The sequence below is a fragment of the Oncorhynchus gorbuscha genome, linkage group LG01 (assembly GCF_021184085.1).
Source record: "Oncorhynchus gorbuscha isolate QuinsamMale2020 ecotype Even-year linkage group LG01, OgorEven_v1.0, whole genome shotgun sequence".
Lineage (NCBI taxonomy): Eukaryota > Metazoa > Chordata > Actinopteri > Salmoniformes > Salmonidae > Oncorhynchus > Oncorhynchus gorbuscha.
In genome coordinates this window covers 33,968,463-33,989,558 of record NC_060173.1, presented here as the reverse complement: position 1 = coordinate 33,989,558, position 21,096 = coordinate 33,968,463, and the positions used below count along the sequence as shown (strand labels likewise).

Below are 21,096 nucleotides of genomic sequence, written 5' to 3'. Positions count from 1 at the left end.
AGCACCAAAAAAGGGTTACGCTATGGTTACAAACTTTTTGGGGCTATATAAAACCCTTTATGGTGAATGGATCTATAAAGAACCTTTATCTCAGAAGCTTCTTTGAAGAACCATACAGGGTTTTTAATAGCCATATTATTTTGTTAAAATTCCATAGGTTTTATGATTGTGTTTATAAACAAGTTGAATCAGGTTTTCTAAGACTGGAATGGCTGGGGGTCCCTGAGGAGAGAATTGAGAACTACAGACTCAGTCAATAGTTCACAATTGACAAAAGGCCATTCGTGAGACTTACACAAGACACCATCACTGACCATAGTCATATAACAGATAACATAACATTTGAAAAACTGGAATAACACTCACTGCATGGTTACACAAAAAAGAGCTGTGAACAAACCACGCCCCCAAATATTTGAATGAGCCACTGCCTCTACATTTTAATTATCACTAAAAGAGGAGAGAACCCTTTATTGAACTGCAAAGAACCATTGAGGTGATCAAAGGGACCTTTGGATCAGTATGGTTCCACATAGAACCAGCACCCTTCCCAAAGAACCCTTGTGGAACTCTCAATTGTGTGTGTACTGAACCCAACATCAGCACACGATTTCTACTTCTGTCCATTTGGAAAGGTATAGCGAAGACATGTTCTTGAAACAGTGTTTAAAATGCACTGTAGTTGTAAGTGTACAAAGACGTTTTCGGGGCACCTGAGAATATAAAGAAAAGTAGGACAGAGACAGGTGACGCCACCTCTCTGGAGCAACATCTGTCATGTTCATGGGAATTATCATTTTAAACTGTAGGCTATAAACTTCCAGTGTACAAAAATATTAAATTATACTTTGATGACCTTTATATATACACTGAATCTTGATTCTTCCTATCTGGTGGGAGTAGAATATAGCCTAAGCTGTTAAAAAATGTAATTATAAATATGTTATGAAACTGTGAACATTCCATTTTATTGGAAGGTAGAACTGGTTTGTTTGTGTGCTGTAGACATGAAAAATGTGACAGGTTCTCACCAGAAGCAATCTTTATTTTTGTCGACTCTGACGTCAAGAAAATGCACGTTTCATTCACCAGGCAAAACAAAGTTATTTATACCTCCAGTAGCTTGAGGTTGTGATTCTTGCGCAGTGAAAGGAATGCCGCCTATTGGACTGATCTATTGCGTTTCCATAACAAAAGCGACCAACATGATGCGCTATGGTGCAAAAGCTCTTAACCTAAACTAGGACAGTATTTGAGAACCTCCGATTAAATTCAGGGACTATAACGAAGAACCATTTGAAAACTTTTATTTTCATTATGTTTCAGGATAGGTAATGACAAAACATTGGATGCACCTTTGAATATGACAAGCCTGGATCAGGTAAGATACATGGTTGAATGACAGTTAAACCTTCTTGATATTTTGTATAAAACCATGTGGATGAATGCAGATTTTTTTCTTGCTAAAAACATACATAATCAACATTAATATACCACTCATGTAATTTCATACTAACATTGTATAGACCTCACACTTTTTGAGAAGCCTACTATTATTCGATCATTTAAGATAGTTTAGCTAATGATAATATGAAACGTTAGGAGCATTTAGCCAACACCTTAAATTGAAGTCCTTTTTAGGCGACTTCTGTTGCTAATACTTTATTTTAATGACACAAGGATCATAGTATATTAGAAGTGTATAAACAAATGTAGCTGACATTGTGCAACAAATTATGAATTGTGTAGTTAAAACGTTTTCTACCAGACGCGCGTCTAACAAGTTATCCAGAATGAGGACCATGGACAGCGACGCGCTATAGACTATTCTACGCGATCGCGCGAGGATGACTCGATCATGCACATTAGGTAGCCTACACCAAGACATATCTTACTTGTCATCGAGTCTTGTAAGAAAAAATAGCAAAGTAGATGTTTTTGCTGTAGGCACTCTTTTATGCTATGCACAGGATGTTAACGCTCATGGTGAGGCTGTTTTCTTCTACAACCATATGATTATCTCCATATGTCATGTTCTATATTTTCGGTATTTTATTATCTAAAGCTCGAACTAATTCATTTATAGTCTTGGATCTGGGATTAATTGGTCAATTGCAGAGCAACAACAACAAAAAAGTTAAAATACTAGACTAAGGTTGTCTATCTCCATCTAGCAAGCAATACATTCAAAATAAATGGCTTGATTTAAATACCTACATATAGCCTATAACGCACATTCTTCCATCTAACTTGTTTTACACAGGGAGATCGAAGCTTACAGAAGATACATGTGACAAGATTAGGCCCCTAGAAAAAGAAAAAGTCGCACACTAGGAGCTCAGATGCAATAATTGTATAACCAACGTTCCTGACAGCCAAGCCGTCTTCATCAGGGTATATATAAAGGTTAGGCTCCGATTCACTAAGTTATATTTTTTTCATTGCTACAATCAGTTTCATGTTTTGACAATAACGCCACCTAAATAGGTATAAAGTTTCGTCCATAATTGACATATCTGTCCATGTCTTCAAAAGTGATTTTTACTGAACACAGACTGCCTCCTGGTGGTAGTCTTGAGAGGCTTGGAAATGATCCATTGTGATGACTCCATGTGTGATAATACTAGATGAATCATTGAGCAGACCTAGATTTAACAAAATATAATGAAATAAATCAATACTTTGTTTGAAGGGCTGCAGGTTGTGACTGCCTTTCACCACTGAGGGAGGGCGCTATCTGTGGTTGTCTTGGAGATGATGGCAGACATACTGGAGCTGCGGACAGACGGGAATTCGCTTCTGAAAGCGGTATGGCTCAGACGCCTGCGGCTCACCAGGCTCCTGCTTGAGGGGGGTGCCTATATTAATGAGAGCAACGAGCGAGGAGAGACACCGCTCATGGTGGCCTGCATGTCCAAACACAGCGACCCGCAGAGTGTCAGCAAGACAAAGCTGGTCAAGTACCTGCTGGATAATAAGGCTGACCCTAACATCCAGGACAAAGCAGGCCGGACAGCCCTGATGCACGCCTGTAGCCAGAGGGCGGGACATGAGGTGGTGTCCCACCTGTTGACCAATGGGGCTGACCCAAGTCTCGAAGACAGGAGCGGGGCTTCTGCTTTGGTCTATGCAGTCAATGTTGATGATAAGGAGACTCTAAAGGTTCTCCTAGATGCATGTAAGGCCAAGGGCAAAGAAGTAATCATTATCACCACAGACAAGTCACCCTCTGGCACCAAAACCACCAAGCAGTACCTTAATGTCCCCCCTTCCCAAGAGCTAGAGGATAGGTGCTCCCCTGCATTCTGCACCACTCCCTCTGACATTGAGCTCAACACCTCATCACCTAACTCAGCCGAGCAGCACAACACTATCTTCAGTTTCCAGACAAAGTTGAAAACATCATCCAGCACAGCAGCAAAGCTTCCCAATGGGCCAACCTCTCCCACACGGCGACCAGCCAACCCCAAGCGTGCTCGTTTACCCCAGCTGAAGCGTCTGCAGTCAGAGCCGTGGGGGCTGATCGCTCCCTCCGTCCTGGCTGCAGCTGCGGCACACGAGGAGAGTAAGAGAGCCACCTCTGAGGAGGTTGTCACAGGCGTCAATGGACTTGCTCTGTCCAAGAGATCGACTATGTCTCGACAAAACAGTGTGGATGGCAAGGATGTGTTGTTCCCACAAATGTCATCCTCATTGTCTGTCCCTCTAACTTCCAAATCGACCTATGAGAGGTCTCTGTGTCAGCACCAGCCCCTGGCCCGGCGTAGCACCGTCCCTGTAGACCAGGACAGTAGCAGCAACAGTGTGCCAGCTAGCTTGAGAGACCAGGTCTACAGGAGACGGCTGGGCACTGACCACTATGACTCAGACTCCCAGCTGTACTCAGACTCTGGCATGCTGGACTCTCCTAAGGTTCCTCTAGAGAGGAGGAAACTCAACACATCTCCATTAGCCATGCTGACCAGCTCCAGGGAGTCCCTAGACAGCAATGCCAGCACGTCATCACCTAGCACAGCACGTCGCCGCGCACCAGGCCTCTTGGAGAGGCGAGGCTCAGGGACTCTGCTGCTGGACTACATTTCCCATACGCGGCCTGGCCATCTACCCCCACTGAACGTCAACCCCAACCCTCCTATCCCAGACATCGGAGCCAGCAGCAAGCCCTCATCCCCTCTTGCCTCGGGTTTCATATCAATAGCTCCAGTAGCACCAAACTCACCAAAGAGAGGCCAGCTCAAGTCAAAAAAAAAACTTGTAAGGAGGCACTCTATGCAAGTGGAGCAAATGAAGCAGCTCTCTGCTTTTGAGGAGCTGTAGTGGAGTCATTGTTTGTAGATGTAGCAATGTTAACATAAAATAAGGCTAACATTTCTAAAGGAAATTTTGTTGATTGGAATTTCAACTTTTCCTCTTAGAAAACCAGTGGAACATGGATATAACTTGCTTACCAGTATAAAGTTGTAAATGTTATGGATGCTCTTAGAATATTAGCACCACCTATTAAACGTTACAGGTTAGACACTCGCAACATCTAAAGCATGGCTCCTCTAACCGTGTTCCTGAAGAGCTACCCTCCTGTAGGATTTCGCTAAACTGATTCCGTGTATCAACCAGCTAATTATTAGAATCAGGTGCGTTAAATTAGAGTTAGAGCAAAAAGGACGGTAGCTCTTCAGGAACAGGGTTGGCTGAGAGATATTTTTTTTTAAGTATTTGAAAATCATACAAATTATTTGACCATAAGTATATGAAAAATAATCCTCGTCGGCACCTCAAATCCTTTAGATGTGCAATCCTAAAAACACATACAGTAGGAGGTACATGTGTAGCCAACAAGTCATCTGGTTGTATAGAATGTTGTTATTAGTGCAACATGCAGATGTATGTTGTAGCTTTAGTATTAAATTGAGGTTGATTGTTTTGTAGCAAACTTGTACACAGTGCCTTCCAGACAAATTATCGGAAAAGAGGGTGGATCAAAAAGTAATTTATCGTTCATAATGCAACCACAAGATGTTTTGTTTTTGTGCCGTTGGTTTAATGCCCAATATGAAAGGCTTAAGAGTATAAACAAACCATGTATGACTTATATGCCTTAGCTAAATACAATTTAAGAGATTACGTAAATCAGCACTTTATTATGGTAGGTTTTAAATTACCCAAGAGAAAAATGTATGTTATTTCTCTAAATGTTTTGTAGATATAGCACATGTATTTTCATACATCAGTTCCATGACAAGACAACATAATATGTGTATACTACAAACGTACGTAAATACAGACTTAGTGAACCTTGTTCCCCTAGAATAGAATTGACACTTACGGCAAAGTAAAAGTTCATACAGCTTCCATGTAACTTAACTATGAGACATTCATTCTGTGTAAAAGGCTCACGTTAACATATTTCGATGCATAGTATTTTTGTATGTAGTTTGCTGTGTATTCTAAATAAATGTCTCTAAAGCAAATGTTATTCAACAGTTTCTTACTGAATGCAATGAGGTTTGGATGCATTTCACAGTTCATCATCATCAGATGGTAATACAGCTGAAGTCGGTTTACATACACCTTAGCCAAATACATTTAAACTCAGTTTTTCACAATTCCTGACATTTAATCCTAGTAAAAATTCCCTGTCAGTTAGGATCACCACTTTATTTTAAGAATGTGACATGTCAGAATAATAGTAGCGAGAAGGATTTATTTCAGCATTAATTTCAGCTTTAATCACATTCCCAGTGGGCCAGAAGTTTACATACACTCAATTAGTATTTGGTAGCATTGCCTTTAAATTGTTTAACTTGGGTCAAACATTTCAGGTAGCCTTCCACAAACTTCCCACAATAAGTTGGGTGAATTTTGGCCCACTCCTCCTGACAGTGCTGGAGTAACTGAGTCAGGTTTGTAGGCCTCCTTGCTCACACACACTTTTTCAGTTCTGCCCACGCATTTTCTATAGGATTGAGGTCAGGGCTTTGTGGTGGCCACTCCAATACCTTGACTTTGTTGTCCTTAAGCCATTTTGCCACAACTTTGGAAGTATTCCTGGGGTCATTGTCCATTTGGAAGACCCATTTGCGACCAAGCTTTAACTTCCTGACTGATGTCTTGAGATGTTGCTTCAATAAATCCACCTAATTTTTCTCCTTCATGATGCCAACTATTTTGTGAAGTGCACCAGTCCCTCCTGCAGCAAAGCATCCCCACAACATGATGATGCCACACCCATGCTTCGCGGTTGGGATAGTGTTCGTCGGCTTGCAAGCCTCCTCCTTTTTCCTCCAAACATAGCAATGGTCATTATGGCCAAACAGTTCTATTTTTGTTTCATCAGAAAAGAGGACATTTCTCCAAAACGTATGATCTTTGTCCCCATGTGCAGTTGCAAACCGTAGTCTGGTCTTTTTATGGCGGTTTTGGAGCAGTGGCTCCTTACTTGCTGAGAGGCCTTTCAGGTTATGTCGATATAGGACTGTGGATATAGATACTTTTGTACCTGTTTCCTCCAGCATCTTCACAAGGTCCTTTGCTGTTGTTCTGGGATTGATTTGCACTTTTCTCACCAAAGTAAATTAATCTCTAGAAGACAGAACATGTCTCCTTCTTGAGCGGTATGACGGCTGCATGGTGCCATGGTGTTTATACTTGCATACTATTGTTTGTACAGATGAACGTGGTACCTTCAGGAGTTTGGCTGATTTATTTTGATTTTCCCATGATGCCAAGCAAAGTGGCACTGAGTTTGAAGGTAGGCCTTGAAATACATCCACAGGTACACCTCGAATTGACTCAAATTTTGTCAATTAGCCTGTCAGAAGCTTCTAAAGCCATGACATAATTTTCTGGAATTTTCCAAGCTGTTTAAAAGCACAGTCAACTTAGTGTATGTAAACTTAGTGTATGTAAACTTCTGACCCACTGAAATTGTGATACAGTGAATTATAAGTGAAATAATCTGTCTCTAAACAATTGTTGGAAAAATTACTTGTGTCATGCACAAAGTAGATGTCCTAACCGACTTGCCAAAACTATAGTTTGTTAAGAAATGTGTGGAGTGGTTGAGAAACAGGTTTTAATGACTCCAACCTAAGTGTATGTAAACCTCTGACTTCAACTGTATGTCAACATTCTAAAGGCTAGGCCAGTCCTAGTGGTAACCAGGTCCATCATGCCAGACCAACCATGGAGGCACTCAGGTCCCACAGTTTCTTGGCAGCTGCATCATCCTGGCCCTGAGGGGCCACAGTCTTTGGGGCGCAGTCACTGTAGCCAGGACAGAAAAAAAGATTCCAAAAACACACACAAAGTTAATGACACACATTGAACATATCCTAGTATTAATCTTATCTAGATCCATATTCTGTAAGCATGCAATGTAACACCCACTGTGAAAAAAACAAGCTCTAATGGCATCTGACCTGTAGTAGAGTCCACTGACATCTGCCAGGCTTTCTTCTACGGCACAGTGGATGGTGGTCTGGGCTCCCTCTCTAGGGGACTTGAGCCAAAAACTAAGAGTCTTGTAGATGGCTCTTTTCCACAGGGGCATGGTGGGCCAGAAGTGCCGACCAAGCTCAGTCCGGATGACTCCAGGATGGAGGCTGTATGTAGTTACTCCAGTTCCTACAGTCACAGAGAAACACACACAAACATAGGTAATGTCATCTATCAGCCTAATTCAATGCAGTGAGTCTGCAGAGACTCTATTGAAGAGAGATGCAACACACCATGCACTTCGTGCCTTTGTTATGCCAAACAGTGTTACGAACATACTTCCAAATGCATGCTGTAAAATGAAAAGATGCTGTGCAGCAGAGTTGAATCACCTTGTAGTCGTGTTGCCAGCTCCCTAGTAAAGAGCACATTAGCTAGCTTACTTTGCCGGTAGCTTTTCCATGGACTGTAATCTTTATCTAAGTTTATGTCATCAAAATAGATCTTGCCTGTTGAAAAAAAAGTAGAATTATTCAGTGGAACATAGCAAGTCACATATGGATATAATGTCAAAACATGGTCTAACACTAAGCAATGAAAGGTACAGTGCCTTCAGGAAGTATTCATACCACTTGACTTTTTCCAAATGTTGTTGTGTTACAGCCTGAATTTAAAATGTTTTACATTTAGATTTGGTGTCACTGGTCTACACAAATTACCCCATAATGTCAAAGTGGAAATATGTTTTTCAAAATTATTACAAATTAATTAAAAAGAAAAGGCTGAAATGATTCAATAAGTATTCAACCCCTTTGTTATGGCAAGCCTAAATAAGTTCAGGAGTAAATCCAATACAACCCATTACTGAGTACTGAGTACCACTCATATTTTCAAGCATAGTGGTGGCTGCATCATGTTATGGACATGATTGTAATCATTAAGGACTGGGGAGGTTTTCAGGATAAAAATGTAACGGAATGGAGCTAAGCACAGGCAAAATGCTAGAGGAAAACCTGGTTCAGTCTGTTTTCCACTAGACACTGGGAGATGAATTCACCTTGCAGCAGGACAATAACCTAACACAAAAGGCCAAATCTACACTGGAGTTGCTTCCTGAGAAGACAGTGAATGTTTCTGAGTGGCCAAGTTCTATGGTAAGACGCACAATTGGCATAGCGTCGTCCTGGTTACGGAGGGTTTGGCCGGTAGGGATATCCTTGACTCATCGCGCACCACCGACTCCTGTGGCGGGCCGGGCGCAGTGCACGCTAACCAAGGTTGCTAGGTGCACGGTGTCTCCTCTGTGCGGCTGGCTTCCGGGTTGGATGTGTGCTGTGTTAAGAAGCAGTGCGGCTTGGTTGGGTTGTGAGGCGCATGACTTTCAACCTTCGTCTCTCCCAAGCCCGTACAGGAGTTGTAGTGATGAGACAAGATAGTAGCTACTAACAATTGGATACCACGAAATTGGGGAGACAAAGGGGGTAAAATGACAAATTAAAAATAATAAAAAATTTGACAGAGCTTGAAGAATTTTGAAAAGAATAAATGGGCAAATGTTTCACAATCCTGGAGTGAAAAGCTCTTAGAGACGTACCCAGAAAGACTCACAGCTGTAATCGCTGCCAAAGGTGCTTCTACAAGGTATTGACTCAGGGGTGTGAATACTTTTGTAAATGAGATATTTCTCTATTTCATTTTCAATGCATTTGCTAAACTTAAAACATGTTTTCAATTTGTAATTTGGGGTATTGTGTGTAAATGGGTGAGAAAAATCTATTTAATCCATTTTGAATTCAGGCTGTAACACAACAAAATGTGGAATAAGTCAAGGGGTTTGAATATTTCTGAAGGTACATGTACATGAAAATAATTACAGGCTAAATCATGGATTTTGTTTGGGCAATCAATCATAAATCCTATGAAACACTGAATCATTGTTTTATATGGTAAATGACCAACACAAAATGATACCTTTTTCATGAGCTAAACTGGAGACGTTGACAATACGGCTTGGGACTGATTTCTTAAGGAGATTCAAAAGGCAATTTGTCAATAAAAAGTGGCCTAAGTGGTTGGTACCAAACTGCATCTCAAAGCCATCTTCAGTCTGCCATTTTGGACAGCTCATGATACCTATCAACAGAAATAGAGAAGAAAAGTTAGTCTACTCCCTGAAATGTAGTTGATAACATAGGTTCAATCAGTAAGGCTGGTCTGAATGGATTGCTCACTTAACTTAATTTAGTAAGCACAATATAATTCACATTGCTTCCTCTTCTATGGGCACAGAAGGAATTTATATCTAATGTTTACAATCTTCTCATCAACAGCACAGCATCATGACACTCCTCCTACTTTACTATAAATAAGCCACGTGCAGAATGTCAGTCCCGTATTACCCTATTGCCAATGAGCACAGCTGAATAGTGCAACTTTACCACGCTTGCTAAGGGGCAGATCGTAATTTACTGGGGGAGGGGTGGTCCAAAATAGGAGAGGGTTGTTGAACTTGTGTTTGTTGCTTTGGGGGGGTTGCGTGTTTTTCTTTTTTTGTGCACATGGGAGGGCTGTGCGATTTTTCCCGTGGTTTACATCCACTAGTTGCAGGTTTTACTATATAATTTCTTCCATCCTAGCCAAATTTCCTTATCTGCTCACATACCCTTATATCAAGGTGTTTTGGTATTTCCCGTATGCTCTTCGCTGTTCTGGGTGCTAACTTTACTATTCCACAGGTCAGTATAGTCTACCAGTCAAACCTTCTATCCTGCCCTCGATCCACCATTCATAGTGACAACAGTGGTAAGGGGATTGTTTGTCCAGATCTGCAATAGGCTAACTAGCAATCATACCGCATATAAAAACATTCAAAGCTGCATCAACATTTTATATGAATCAACCAGAACAAATAGGAAGAGCTGATACGCAGTGTAGAGGCCAGGTGCATCATTGCGCATGAATGAACAGTGAAGACATGACACACACAGATAAAACAAAATCTCCTCTCATGATCTTGTTAATGGACAATACAATGATACTATCTAGACTAGCCTAGCTGAATAATTGCATTATTATTATCAAGTGAGTACAACATTCTAGACTACTCTAGGCTGCAGGTGAAAATGTCCTTTGTAAACAAAATATCGGCGCAAAAGCCCAGGGATTTTAATGTTTCATTTGATTTGGACCAGTACTCTCAACAGTCAATAGAAAGACACAGAAAGGCACAGTAGTAGGCCAGTCTGGCTGTATTTCTACTTTTGATACTGAACACACTGTCTGTTTTTAATCATCATGCTCCCAAGTCATCCTATAATAATGTGAACACATACGCTACCGGCAGGCCCAGTTATTCAGGAAAGCTTAACACATGCTCCGCCTCCTATCCAATCTTAGTGGCTATTCCTCACGCACCTAGAAGCTAACACGTTTAATGTATTACTTTTTATATGTGGCACAATGTTTTAATCTGATTAGGGTACTTCAAAACATTATCCTGTAGGCATGGGCATCATCCAAAATATAATTCCAGCATCCTTGACATTAACCAGGTTTCCATCCAACCTTTATATGGGAGTAAAGTAGCCTACATGTTTGATAAAACATTTCTCCACATCCTGGGAAAGCATGCAGTTTATTAGGCTACAGATTAAATAAATGATGATGAATTTCACAGGGCGGTGTAAAAATGCACAGTGATGAGGTCGATGCTCCTTCCAATAAATACCGAGGGTCTTATTCTGGTGACATGATGATCGATCCATTTGACAAATAATAATAATAATTGCATATTTATTGTCCAAAACAATCGCATCATGTAGTAAGCTATACCTGCACTGTATCTGTTGGCTAGAGCTCACGTGCCAATACCATAGTGCGCACATTCGCTATACCTGTACCTACGCAACATTTTTTGTGACAAAACCATCAGTATGTCCATAGTTGAAAATGGAAACCCATTTAACTTAAATGTTTTATTCGGCACATGGGAATTTAACCTCAGAAGGTATTTTTATGCGTGCTATGTATTTATGCAGAATTTAATCTGCAACAAGTGCATTTTATACTGGGTAAGCCTACAAGGTAGGGAGGGATGTGTTTTCTGTCGAGATTGACAGTCTATTTATTGTGGTGTTGAAAATGCAAAACATGTCGGTTTATTTTGTTTATTGTTGTGTGGTGATTTGGCACAGAAACCTGTTGGTTGAAAATTAGTTGCATATGCAGTACCATGAAAAGTTTGGACACACGTACTCATTCAAGCGTTTTCTTTATTTTTTACTATTTTCTACATTGTAGAATAATAGTGAAGACATCAAAACTATTAAATTAAATATTTGGAATCATGTAGCAACCAGAAGAGTGTTAACTTTTTATGGCTGCAGGGGCAGTATTGAGTAGCTTGGATGAAAAGGTGCCCAATGTAAACGGCCAGCTCCTCAGTCTCAGTTACTAATATATGCATAGTATTATTAGTATTGGATAGAAAACACGCTAAAGTTTCCAAAACTGTCAAAATATTGTCTGTGAGTATAACAGAACTGATATTGCAGGCAAAACACTGCGGAAAATCAAAACAGGAAGTGGCTTCTATTTTGAAAACTCCATGTTCCATAGCCTCCCTTTGCTAGATTTAAAGGGATATGAACCAGATTCCTTTTCCTATCGCTTCCTCAAGGTGTCAACAGTCTTCAGGCATAGTTTCAGGCTTTTATTTTGAAAAATGAGCCAGAACGATAACATCGCGTCAAGTGGTCACATGAGTTTTGCTCGCACAACAGAATTTGGATAGGTATTGCTTTTCCTCTCCTACTGTGAAAGACATTTGCGGTTGATATATTATCGATTATATATTTTAAAAACAACCTGAGGATTGATTATAAAAAACGTTTGACATGTCTCTGTGGACATTATGGAAACTATTTGGAATTTTTGTCTGCGCTGTCGTGACCGTTCTTTCCTGTGGATTTCTGAACATAATGCGACAAACAGAGGTATTTTGGATATAAAAATCATCTTTATGGAACAAACAGAACATTTGTTGTGCAACTGGGAGTCTCGTGAGTGAAAACATCCGAACATCAAAGGTAAACGATTCATTTGATTGCTTTTCTGATTTTCGTGACCAAGCTTCCTGATGCTAAGTGTACTTAAAATTTACACAAACACTTGGATTTGCTTTCGCTGAAAAGCATAATTTCAAAATCTTACACGACAGGTGGATTAACAAAAGGCTAAACTGTGTTTTCTGATATTGCACTTGTGATTTCATGAATATAAATATTTGTAGTAATATTTATTGAATGTAGCACTATGCTATTCAGCGGTTGTTGATGACACTTATCCCGATATCGGGATTAAAGCCATAACAAGTTTTAAACAAATCAAAATATATTTTATATTTGAGATTATTCAAAGTAGCCACCCTTTGCCTTGATGACAGCTTTGCACACTCTGGCATTCTCTCAACCAGCTTCATTAGGTAGTTGCCTGGAAAGCATTTCAATTAACAGGTGTGCATTGTTAAAAGTTCATTTGTGGATCATTTTTCCTTCTAAATGCGTTTGAGCCAATCAGTTGTGTTGTGACAAGGTAGATAGTCCTATTTGTTAAAAGACCAAGTCCATATTATGGAAAGAACAACTAAAATAACTAAAGATTACTTTAAGACATGAAGGTCAGTCAATCTGGAAAATGTAAAGAACTTTTGGAAAGTTTCTTCAAGTGCTGTCGCATATCCATCGAGCGCTATGAAGAAACTGGCTCTCATGAGGACCACCACAGGAAAGGAAGACCCAGAGGTACTTCTGCTGCATAGGATAAGTTCATTAGAGTTAACTGCACCTCAAATTGCAGCCCAAATAAATGCTTCACAGAGTTCAAGTATCGCACACATCTCAAAATCAACTGTTCAGAGGAGACTGCGTAAATCAGGCCTTCATGGTCGAATTACTGCAAAGAAACCACTACTAATGGACACCAATAAGAAGAAGAGACTTGCTTGGGCCAAGAAACACAAGCAATGAACATTAGACCGGTGGAAATCTGTCCTTTGGTCTGATGAGTCCAAATTTGAGATTTTTGGATCCAACCAGTGTGACTTTGTAAATAATAAAAATAAATAATATGCCATTTGAGACTTTTTGGCATACATTCAACCGGGAAGTGTGACTTTACAGAAGGACCATGAGACACAGAGTAGGTGAACAGATGGTATGCGCATGTGTGGGTCCCACCGTGAAGCATGGAGGAGGAGGTGTGATGGTGCTTTGCTGGGGACTAGGGTTGCACATTCTGGGGAATATTCAGAGGTGGAAACTTTCAGTGGGAATTAACAGGAATATATGGGAATTAATATTAATACCATTTAAATTTAGTAGAGTATTTAGTATTTAGTCAGCCACCAATTGTGCAAGTTCCCCCAATTAAAAAGATGAGAGAGGCCTGTAATTTTCATCATATGTACACTTCAACTATGACAGACAAAATGAGAAAAGTAAATCAAGAAAATCACTAACTGTATTAATGGCACCTGTTTGAACTTGTTATCAGTATAAAAGACACCTGTCCACAACCTCAAACAGTCACACTCCAAACTCCACTATGGCCAACGCCAAAGAGCTGTCAAAGGACACCAGAAACAAAATTGTAGACCTGCACCAGGCTGGGAAGACTGAATCTGCAATAGGTAAGCAGCTTGGTTTGAAGAAATCAACTGTGGGAGCAATTATTAGGAAATGGAAGACATACAAGATCACTGATAATCTCCCTCGATCTGGGGCTCCACGCAAGATCTCACCCCATGGGGTCAAAATGATCACAAGAACGGTGAGCAAAAATCCCAGAACCACACGGGGGGACCTAGTGAATGACCTGCAGAGATCTGGGACCAAAGTAACAAAGCCTACTATCAGTAACACACTACGCCGCTAGGGACTCAAATCCTGCAGTGCCAGACGTGTCCCCTGCTTAAGCCAGTACATGTCCAGGCCCGTCTGAAGTTTGCTAGAGAGCATTTGGATGATCCAGAAGAAGATTGGGAGAATGTCAGATGAAACCAAAATATAACTTTTTGGTAAAAACTCAACTCGTCGTGTTTGGAGGACAAAGAATGCTGAGTTGCTTCCAAAGAACACCATACCTACTGTGAAGCATGGGGGTGGAAACATCATGCTTTGGGGCTGTTTTTCTGCAAAGGGAACAGGACGACTGATCCGTGTAAAGGAAAGAATGAATGGGGCCATGTATCGTGAGATTTTGAGTGAAAACCTCCTTCCATCAGCAAGGGCATTGAAGATGAAACGTGGCTGGGTCTTTCAGCATGACAATGATCACAAACACACCGCCTGGGCAACGAAGGAGTGGCTTCGTAAGAAGCATTTCAAGGTCCTGGAGTGGCCTAGCCAGTCTCCAGATCTCAACCCCATAGAAAATCTTTGGAGGGAGTTGAAAGTCTGTGTTGCCCAGCAACAGCCCCAAAACATCACTGCTCTAGAGGAGATCTGCATGGAGGAATGGGCCAAAATACCAGCAACAGTGTGTGAAAACCTTGTGAAGACTTACAGAAAACGTTTGACCTTTGTCATTGCCAACAAAGGGTATTTAACAAAGTATTGAGATAAACTTTTGTTATTGACCAAATACTTATTTTCCACCATAATTTGTAAATAAATTCATAAAAAATCCTACAATGTGATTTTCTGGATTTCTTTTTCTAATTTTGTCTGTCATAGTTGAAGTGTACCTATGATGAAAATTACAGGCCTCTCATCTTTTTAAGTGGGAGAACTTGCACAATTGGTGGCTGACTAAATACTTTTTTGCCCCACTGTATTTACCATATCATATGGAGAGAGAAACATGAACCTTTTATCTTATCATAAGTAGACATAATTGGAAATGATTAAATCCTTCCAACAGAAATAATCGTTAGCTCGACTCTACCTGCATTATTAATAAGGATGTCCAGTCTCTCTTCACTTTCCAGGATCTCTTTGGCTAGTTGTCGCACCGACTGTAGGGATGCCAAGTCCAACTTTTTGACAATCACATTCCCATTGCCACTCCTCCTCCTGATGCCCTCTGCAGCTTGATTGGCTCTTGTCATGTCCCTGCAGGCCAGAATAACCCTTGCCCCTGTGGCCAAACACAGAACAGACATTACACTGTGAGCTCATCAAATCAACTGCCCAACTACAATGAACAGAGAAGAAGTTGAATACTTGTTGCTCACCCCTGCTAGCCATGTCAACTGCAGTCTCTTTCCCAATCCCAGTGTTGGCTCCGGTGATAAGGACAGTCTTCCCGTCCAGCCGGGCTTTGCTCGTACACACCCCTCCAGCCAGCCATTTACGCAGAGCAAAGAGCCCCACTCCTGTCACAATATTATGGTAACACCTTACATTGAGGTACACTTTATAATTTATTTGTAAATGATTTATAAGTATTTTAAATTAGCTTTTCGATAGTTAAAGTAATACATTTTTATGATTAATCATCATTTAGTAACTTTACAAGTAAATTCCATTAATTTGGTCAAACAATTATTCAAAGAAATAGGTAGCATATGAAATTTTAATCCAAGATTTTAAATTCATTTTTGATATGAAATTAAGCTTTAAAATTTCAATCTGACATAATTAGTGATCTTGATGTTAGGTTTCAGAAGTCCCATTTTAAAGATGTAACATCCGCCCTCTTAGCACACCAGGTGAACAAAATACATCCAGCATCTAGTCAGACGAAACGTTGACATCACAGGGCCAGAGAGAATATGATGTGATGACATCATAACACAATAACGCTAGACATCATTACTAGGGGTAGAATTTTAAACCCAGTTTCATAGGACCTCTAAGTTAAATCCTCTGATGTGATGACATCACAACAAGGCCAGACAGATTCTGATTTGATGACATCACAACAAGGCCAGATGGATTCTGATGGGATGACATCAGAATAATGTGAGACAGAAATCTGATTGGATGACATCAGAATAGGGCCAGTCAGAATCTGATTTCATTACATTTACAATAGTGCCAGACAGATTCTGACATTCTTATTTCTATGGAATCTGATGTGATAACATCAGAATAGGGCAAGACAGAATCCGATATGATGACATCGCAATAGGGAAAGAGGGTGCCAGACTGCCCTGCATTATGCACTACTGCCACCATGATTACGAAAACCTGCCTTCCTTCGTCATGCGCATCAGCGATTCATTGGACTCACCTGGACTCAATCTGGATTTCTGTACAGCACTTTGAGATATCAGCTGATCTAAGAAGGTCTATATAAATACATTTGATCACCTGTTTATTACCTCCCCTATATGTGTCTGTTCTTCAGCTCCGTTCCCCACTTCTGTAGTAATTGTTAATTGTGTGTTAATTGTGTATTACACGATTCTGATGCTGTTTCTGTCCTGTTTTCATGTCCGTTCCAGTCAGTCCTTACAGTTCCATGAAAAGAGTGCCTTTGCATCCCTTTACATTTATACATTTTGGACCAATATTGCATTTTCAAAGTATGTTATATTCATTGTTTTAAAATGGTGAAACTATTAATTGATATTAATTGATTTTCTGGTGTTTTGTTGTGGAAAACTGAGCAGTTCGAGCATAACCCTGTTGTTACCTCTAGATAGACAGGCTACAAATGTTTTGTGAAACTTGCATTCAATTGCCTCTCCCTGTTGCACACAACAAGCTTAATTTCCCCCCTGTCACAAGCTGATGTATGGCTTATTTAAAGATTAAATCGTCATATATATATATATATAAACCTCTTGAGACAGGTAAAATAGTTTTTTATTATGTATTATGTTTGACAGAATGTTAAAATTAGGTGGAACGACTTTGCTACACTACTTACGTTGTTGTTACATTTCATAAAGGACCTGTAATAATTAAAACAATAATGTTTTTGTTTTTTCTTTACCTGTGACTGTGATAAGAGCGATCCCCGTCGGATATTGTCCAAAAAAAGTCTTTATTGCTTTACCGTAGTTCTGCATGTTATCAGTTCTTTAACTGCTACTGACTGTAGAATTAACCTCTCTTCAATATTGCTATTCAGCGAAAAGAACCAGGAGAACCTCTAGTTAATTCAACTCATATATATCAATCTCATACATATCAACTTTGTCGAAATAAAACTGTTTATCAATGTGACGTAATGTGCAATCAGGAAGTACTGGAAGGTCAAAGAAACAACGTGTTACAGAACGGGGAATCCTATTGGTCCATCCAGTGGACCAATCATATGCTGGTTTTCCCATTGTTTCATCTACAATATTCCTCCAGCAGAGGTCGCTCCACGTCCAATTACAATAAACAAAATCATTAATATTATTCCATCAGGTGAAGCTGATAGAACAAGCAGTGTCAAATTATTGTTCATAGGCCGACAATCAGTGCAGGAAGTCAATCAAACCCATAAACGTGATTGATCAAAACATAGACTGTATACAAAACACCACTGAGAAGATAACATCTTTCTTGGGCCACATTTAGGCAATGCCAATGTCAGTGATTGGGGACATTGCCCTGTGTAGGGTGCTGTCTTTTGGATGGGACGTTAAACGGGTGTCATGACTCTCTGTGGTCACTAAAGATCCCATGGCACTTATCGTAAGAGTCGGGGTGTTAACCCCGGTGTTCTGGCTAAATTCCCAATCTGGTCTTCATACTGTACCATCATGGCCACCTAATCATCCCCAGTTTACAATTTGTTGATTCATTTAATGCCTTCCCTCCTCTGACTTTATGAACTTGGGAGGTGACCTTCCTGGTCTTAACTGAGGGACTGGCTCATCTCCAAGCTTTGACTCTTACATGACTGCACTTCCCATTCTTTCTCCCAGTATGGTAACCCTCCACAGCTAATATTAGAGCCCTTCACAGAGGAGACGGAATGTGAGAGGATTATGTTGACTCCATGTCCCAGTCCATACACAACCCATCTGGGCCTATCAAACCATAGAATATATTAACTACGCTGTGAATTTGGACAACCAGCATAGAATGTCTTGACTCTAACTGCTGCTGAGAGTCAATTATGCCTACCTAAAACGTTATATTCAAATGAATCATGGCTGCGTCTCATTCTGTGTATATCATCATAGCTGCGGGAAGTAGTTTGGGGGTGGGCATGCTGAGTTTTTTTTTTGCTGACTGGGGAGGGAGGATAAAAATGTCGCCCAGACATTATCACCCCAATATTAGGTTTATTAGGTTTACAGGTCTATAGAATGGTGTGTACAATGTACTACTCAACCTCATACATAGGCTACATTGACTTATTTAGGCTACTTGTGGAACAGTGCATACAGTGCAACATGAAATTGATGCATAATGCACAATATCAAGGCCAACTTCAAATACCCACATCAAAGTGAAAGTATCCGGAACATAAAACAGCTGACTGCGAATGCGAACTATGCCAGATAAATCCTACACGTGCATTGAAATAAAAGGAATACTTCAAAGGAATCGCTTAAGGCCACAATCAACAAGGATGCAACAATCTACACATTAAGTCCGCACCCATGATTTAGCACCGCTGCCCACCTGGTACAGGTAGGTCTAGTTGAGCTCTGTGTGGTGTTGCTGAATGGACCGTATCTCTGTCTAGTAGCCAGCTAGAATTAAGCTGTTCAGTTTGTTGGCAGTTAGACATTTTCTGGGGACAGTTGAGTAGCCTACAATGCTTACATGAAAGTCATAACTGGCACGCAGATTTTTTTAAACTGCAGGATCAATTGTAAATTGTCACTAGTATAAAAAAGGTTGCAGACCCCCACGCTATAGGCTATATGAAGCCATCCTTGTGTGAAACATTTTCTATCATCAGCAAGACTACTCAGAGAATTTTCATATTGCAAAATAGTAGCCGATGAGGAGGCTGCCCCGAAAAACAGTTTGTCTCTATCTGAAATCATTGTGTTGCCTATGTAGCATCTGTTTGCTCATTATATACAAAATAACAGCCCTACATCCACACTATAGCTAAATAACTTACTGATATTTCATTAAGTTTTTCCATCAATATTTATCTGTTAGAATATCTCATTTTAATTCAGGAAGATGGACAAGCAAGTCTGATAGAGTAAGAGATGAAAGAGGCAGGTAGGGTTGCAGGCAGAGGATAATGATGTAGGCCTAAAGCAAGATGTTACAAAAATTAGCCCAACTAGGTAATCATTCATTATTTGCATTATCTCAATTATCATTATGTCATTGCATGACAATGCACATTTGTTATAGTCTACAATTGCTTTTTATCTTTGAAGTAAAAAACAAGACATGTCTTTGGGGAAATGCTCAAAATAGCAAGTTGTTAAGTTGTTTATATTCATACCAATATGCCGACATGAAACCAAACTTGCACCAGTCTGTCTACTGGGTGAATAAATGAAAGTAACAATTAGGCTTACAGCTATCACAACCTATATTTTAAAAGCGAAAAAAATATCTTTTGGTTTTGAATGGTCCGAAAAGGAGGGATCCCCACCTCCCAATAAAATTCACCCTTGGCTATCAGACTACAACAACGTTAACAAGCAATGTTCTCTCTAACGCCTCGATTACACCAACAGTGTTATTATACACCAGAAGTACATTATTTTACAATGGAACGCTGCGTTTGCCTTGCAGCATTGCGTTGTTGAGGCAGTTGCAGTGCCTTCTGTGTGGTGCGTACATTGGAATTTCTTCTTCTTTTTTGACCTTTATTTAATTAGGCAAGTCAGTTAAGAACAAATTCTTATTTACAATGACGGCCTACCCCGGCCAAACTCCCCCCTAACCCGGACAACGCTGAGCCAAAAGTGCGCCGCACTATGGGACTCCCGATCACGACCAGTTGTGATACAGCCCAGGATTGAACCAGGGTCTGTAGTGACACCTCTAGCACTGAGATGTAGTGCCTTAGACCGCTGCACCACACAGGAGCGATTGAATGCATCAAACTGTAGGGTATGTGTAGACGGCTTGACAGAAATGGTAGCAGAAGGTAAATGTTGAACTTTTGTTGCACACTTATCCAGATGATGTTGTGTATCATTTTGCATAATAACCCTATTGGTGTGTTCAAGATGTAGGCTGCACAGCTCTTCCAGCATTGCCACACCAGGCCACATAGAGATGCAAGGGACTGAACTTCACTGAGTTCACCCCATTAGTTTTCACTATATAGATCAACGTTTTTCTGTGATCGAATCAACATTACAGTGTATCAGCCCCTTTTCAATGCAACAAACCAAAACAAATCTAGTTTTGCATTATTGAATCTGTAATTTTGTTGTAGACAGAGCCAGAGCGCAACAGTGTAGATTTCTATTGGTAGGTAGCCCAGGAGGGGTCTTTCAATCACCCAAGAGTGAATGATGCTCTTTTCAGATCAGAGCCACAAGTGTGAACATTTGTTGATATCCTTTACTAGTTAGAACATTATTAGCCCAGTTATAGATAAGTATAGGTCAGCAATGGGGAGTTACTGCTTCCTACAAGAGCGCAAAACATGTAGGCTGCTTTCAAGCTGTCTTTGAAAGGAGTCAAGTAAAAAGCTTATGTCTTCATTAAAGGGGCAGTGTTGTATTTTGAGACAGGCTTGAATATGCAAATTAGCCAACTGCCAGAGGGGTAGCCTACATTGTCT

At 40.3% G+C, this 21,096-nt stretch overlaps 2 protein-coding genes across 2 annotated transcripts; one reads left to right on the top strand and one right to left on the bottom strand.

Moving 5' to 3' along the window:
• The first annotated feature begins 1,207 nt into the window (after positions 1-1,207).
• Positions 1,208-5,660, top strand: ankrd34c (ankyrin repeat domain 34C). Its single transcript, XM_046350964.1, has 2 exons — positions 1,208-1,381; positions 2,693-5,660. The coding sequence occupies exon 2, from the start codon at positions 2,755-2,757 to the stop codon at positions 4,315-4,317; it is 1,563 nt and encodes a 520-aa protein (XP_046206920.1). The 5' UTR covers positions 1,208-1,381; positions 2,693-2,754; the 3' UTR covers positions 4,318-5,660.
• Positions 5,661-7,000: 1,340 nt separating this feature from the next.
• Positions 7,001-17,638, bottom strand: si:ch211-107o10.3 (uncharacterized protein LOC407663 homolog). The gene is made up of 7 exons (XM_046314502.1): positions 17,377-17,638; positions 15,668-15,808; positions 15,379-15,570; positions 9,406-9,567; positions 7,827-7,943; positions 7,419-7,623; positions 7,001-7,263 (listed from the first exon to the last, which is right to left on the bottom strand). Exons 1-7 carry the CDS (start codon positions 17,450-17,452, stop codon positions 7,167-7,169), a joined length of 990 nt encoding a protein of 329 aa, XP_046170458.1. The 5' UTR covers positions 17,453-17,638; the 3' UTR covers positions 7,001-7,166.
• Positions 17,639-21,096: the final 3,458 nt, after the last annotated feature.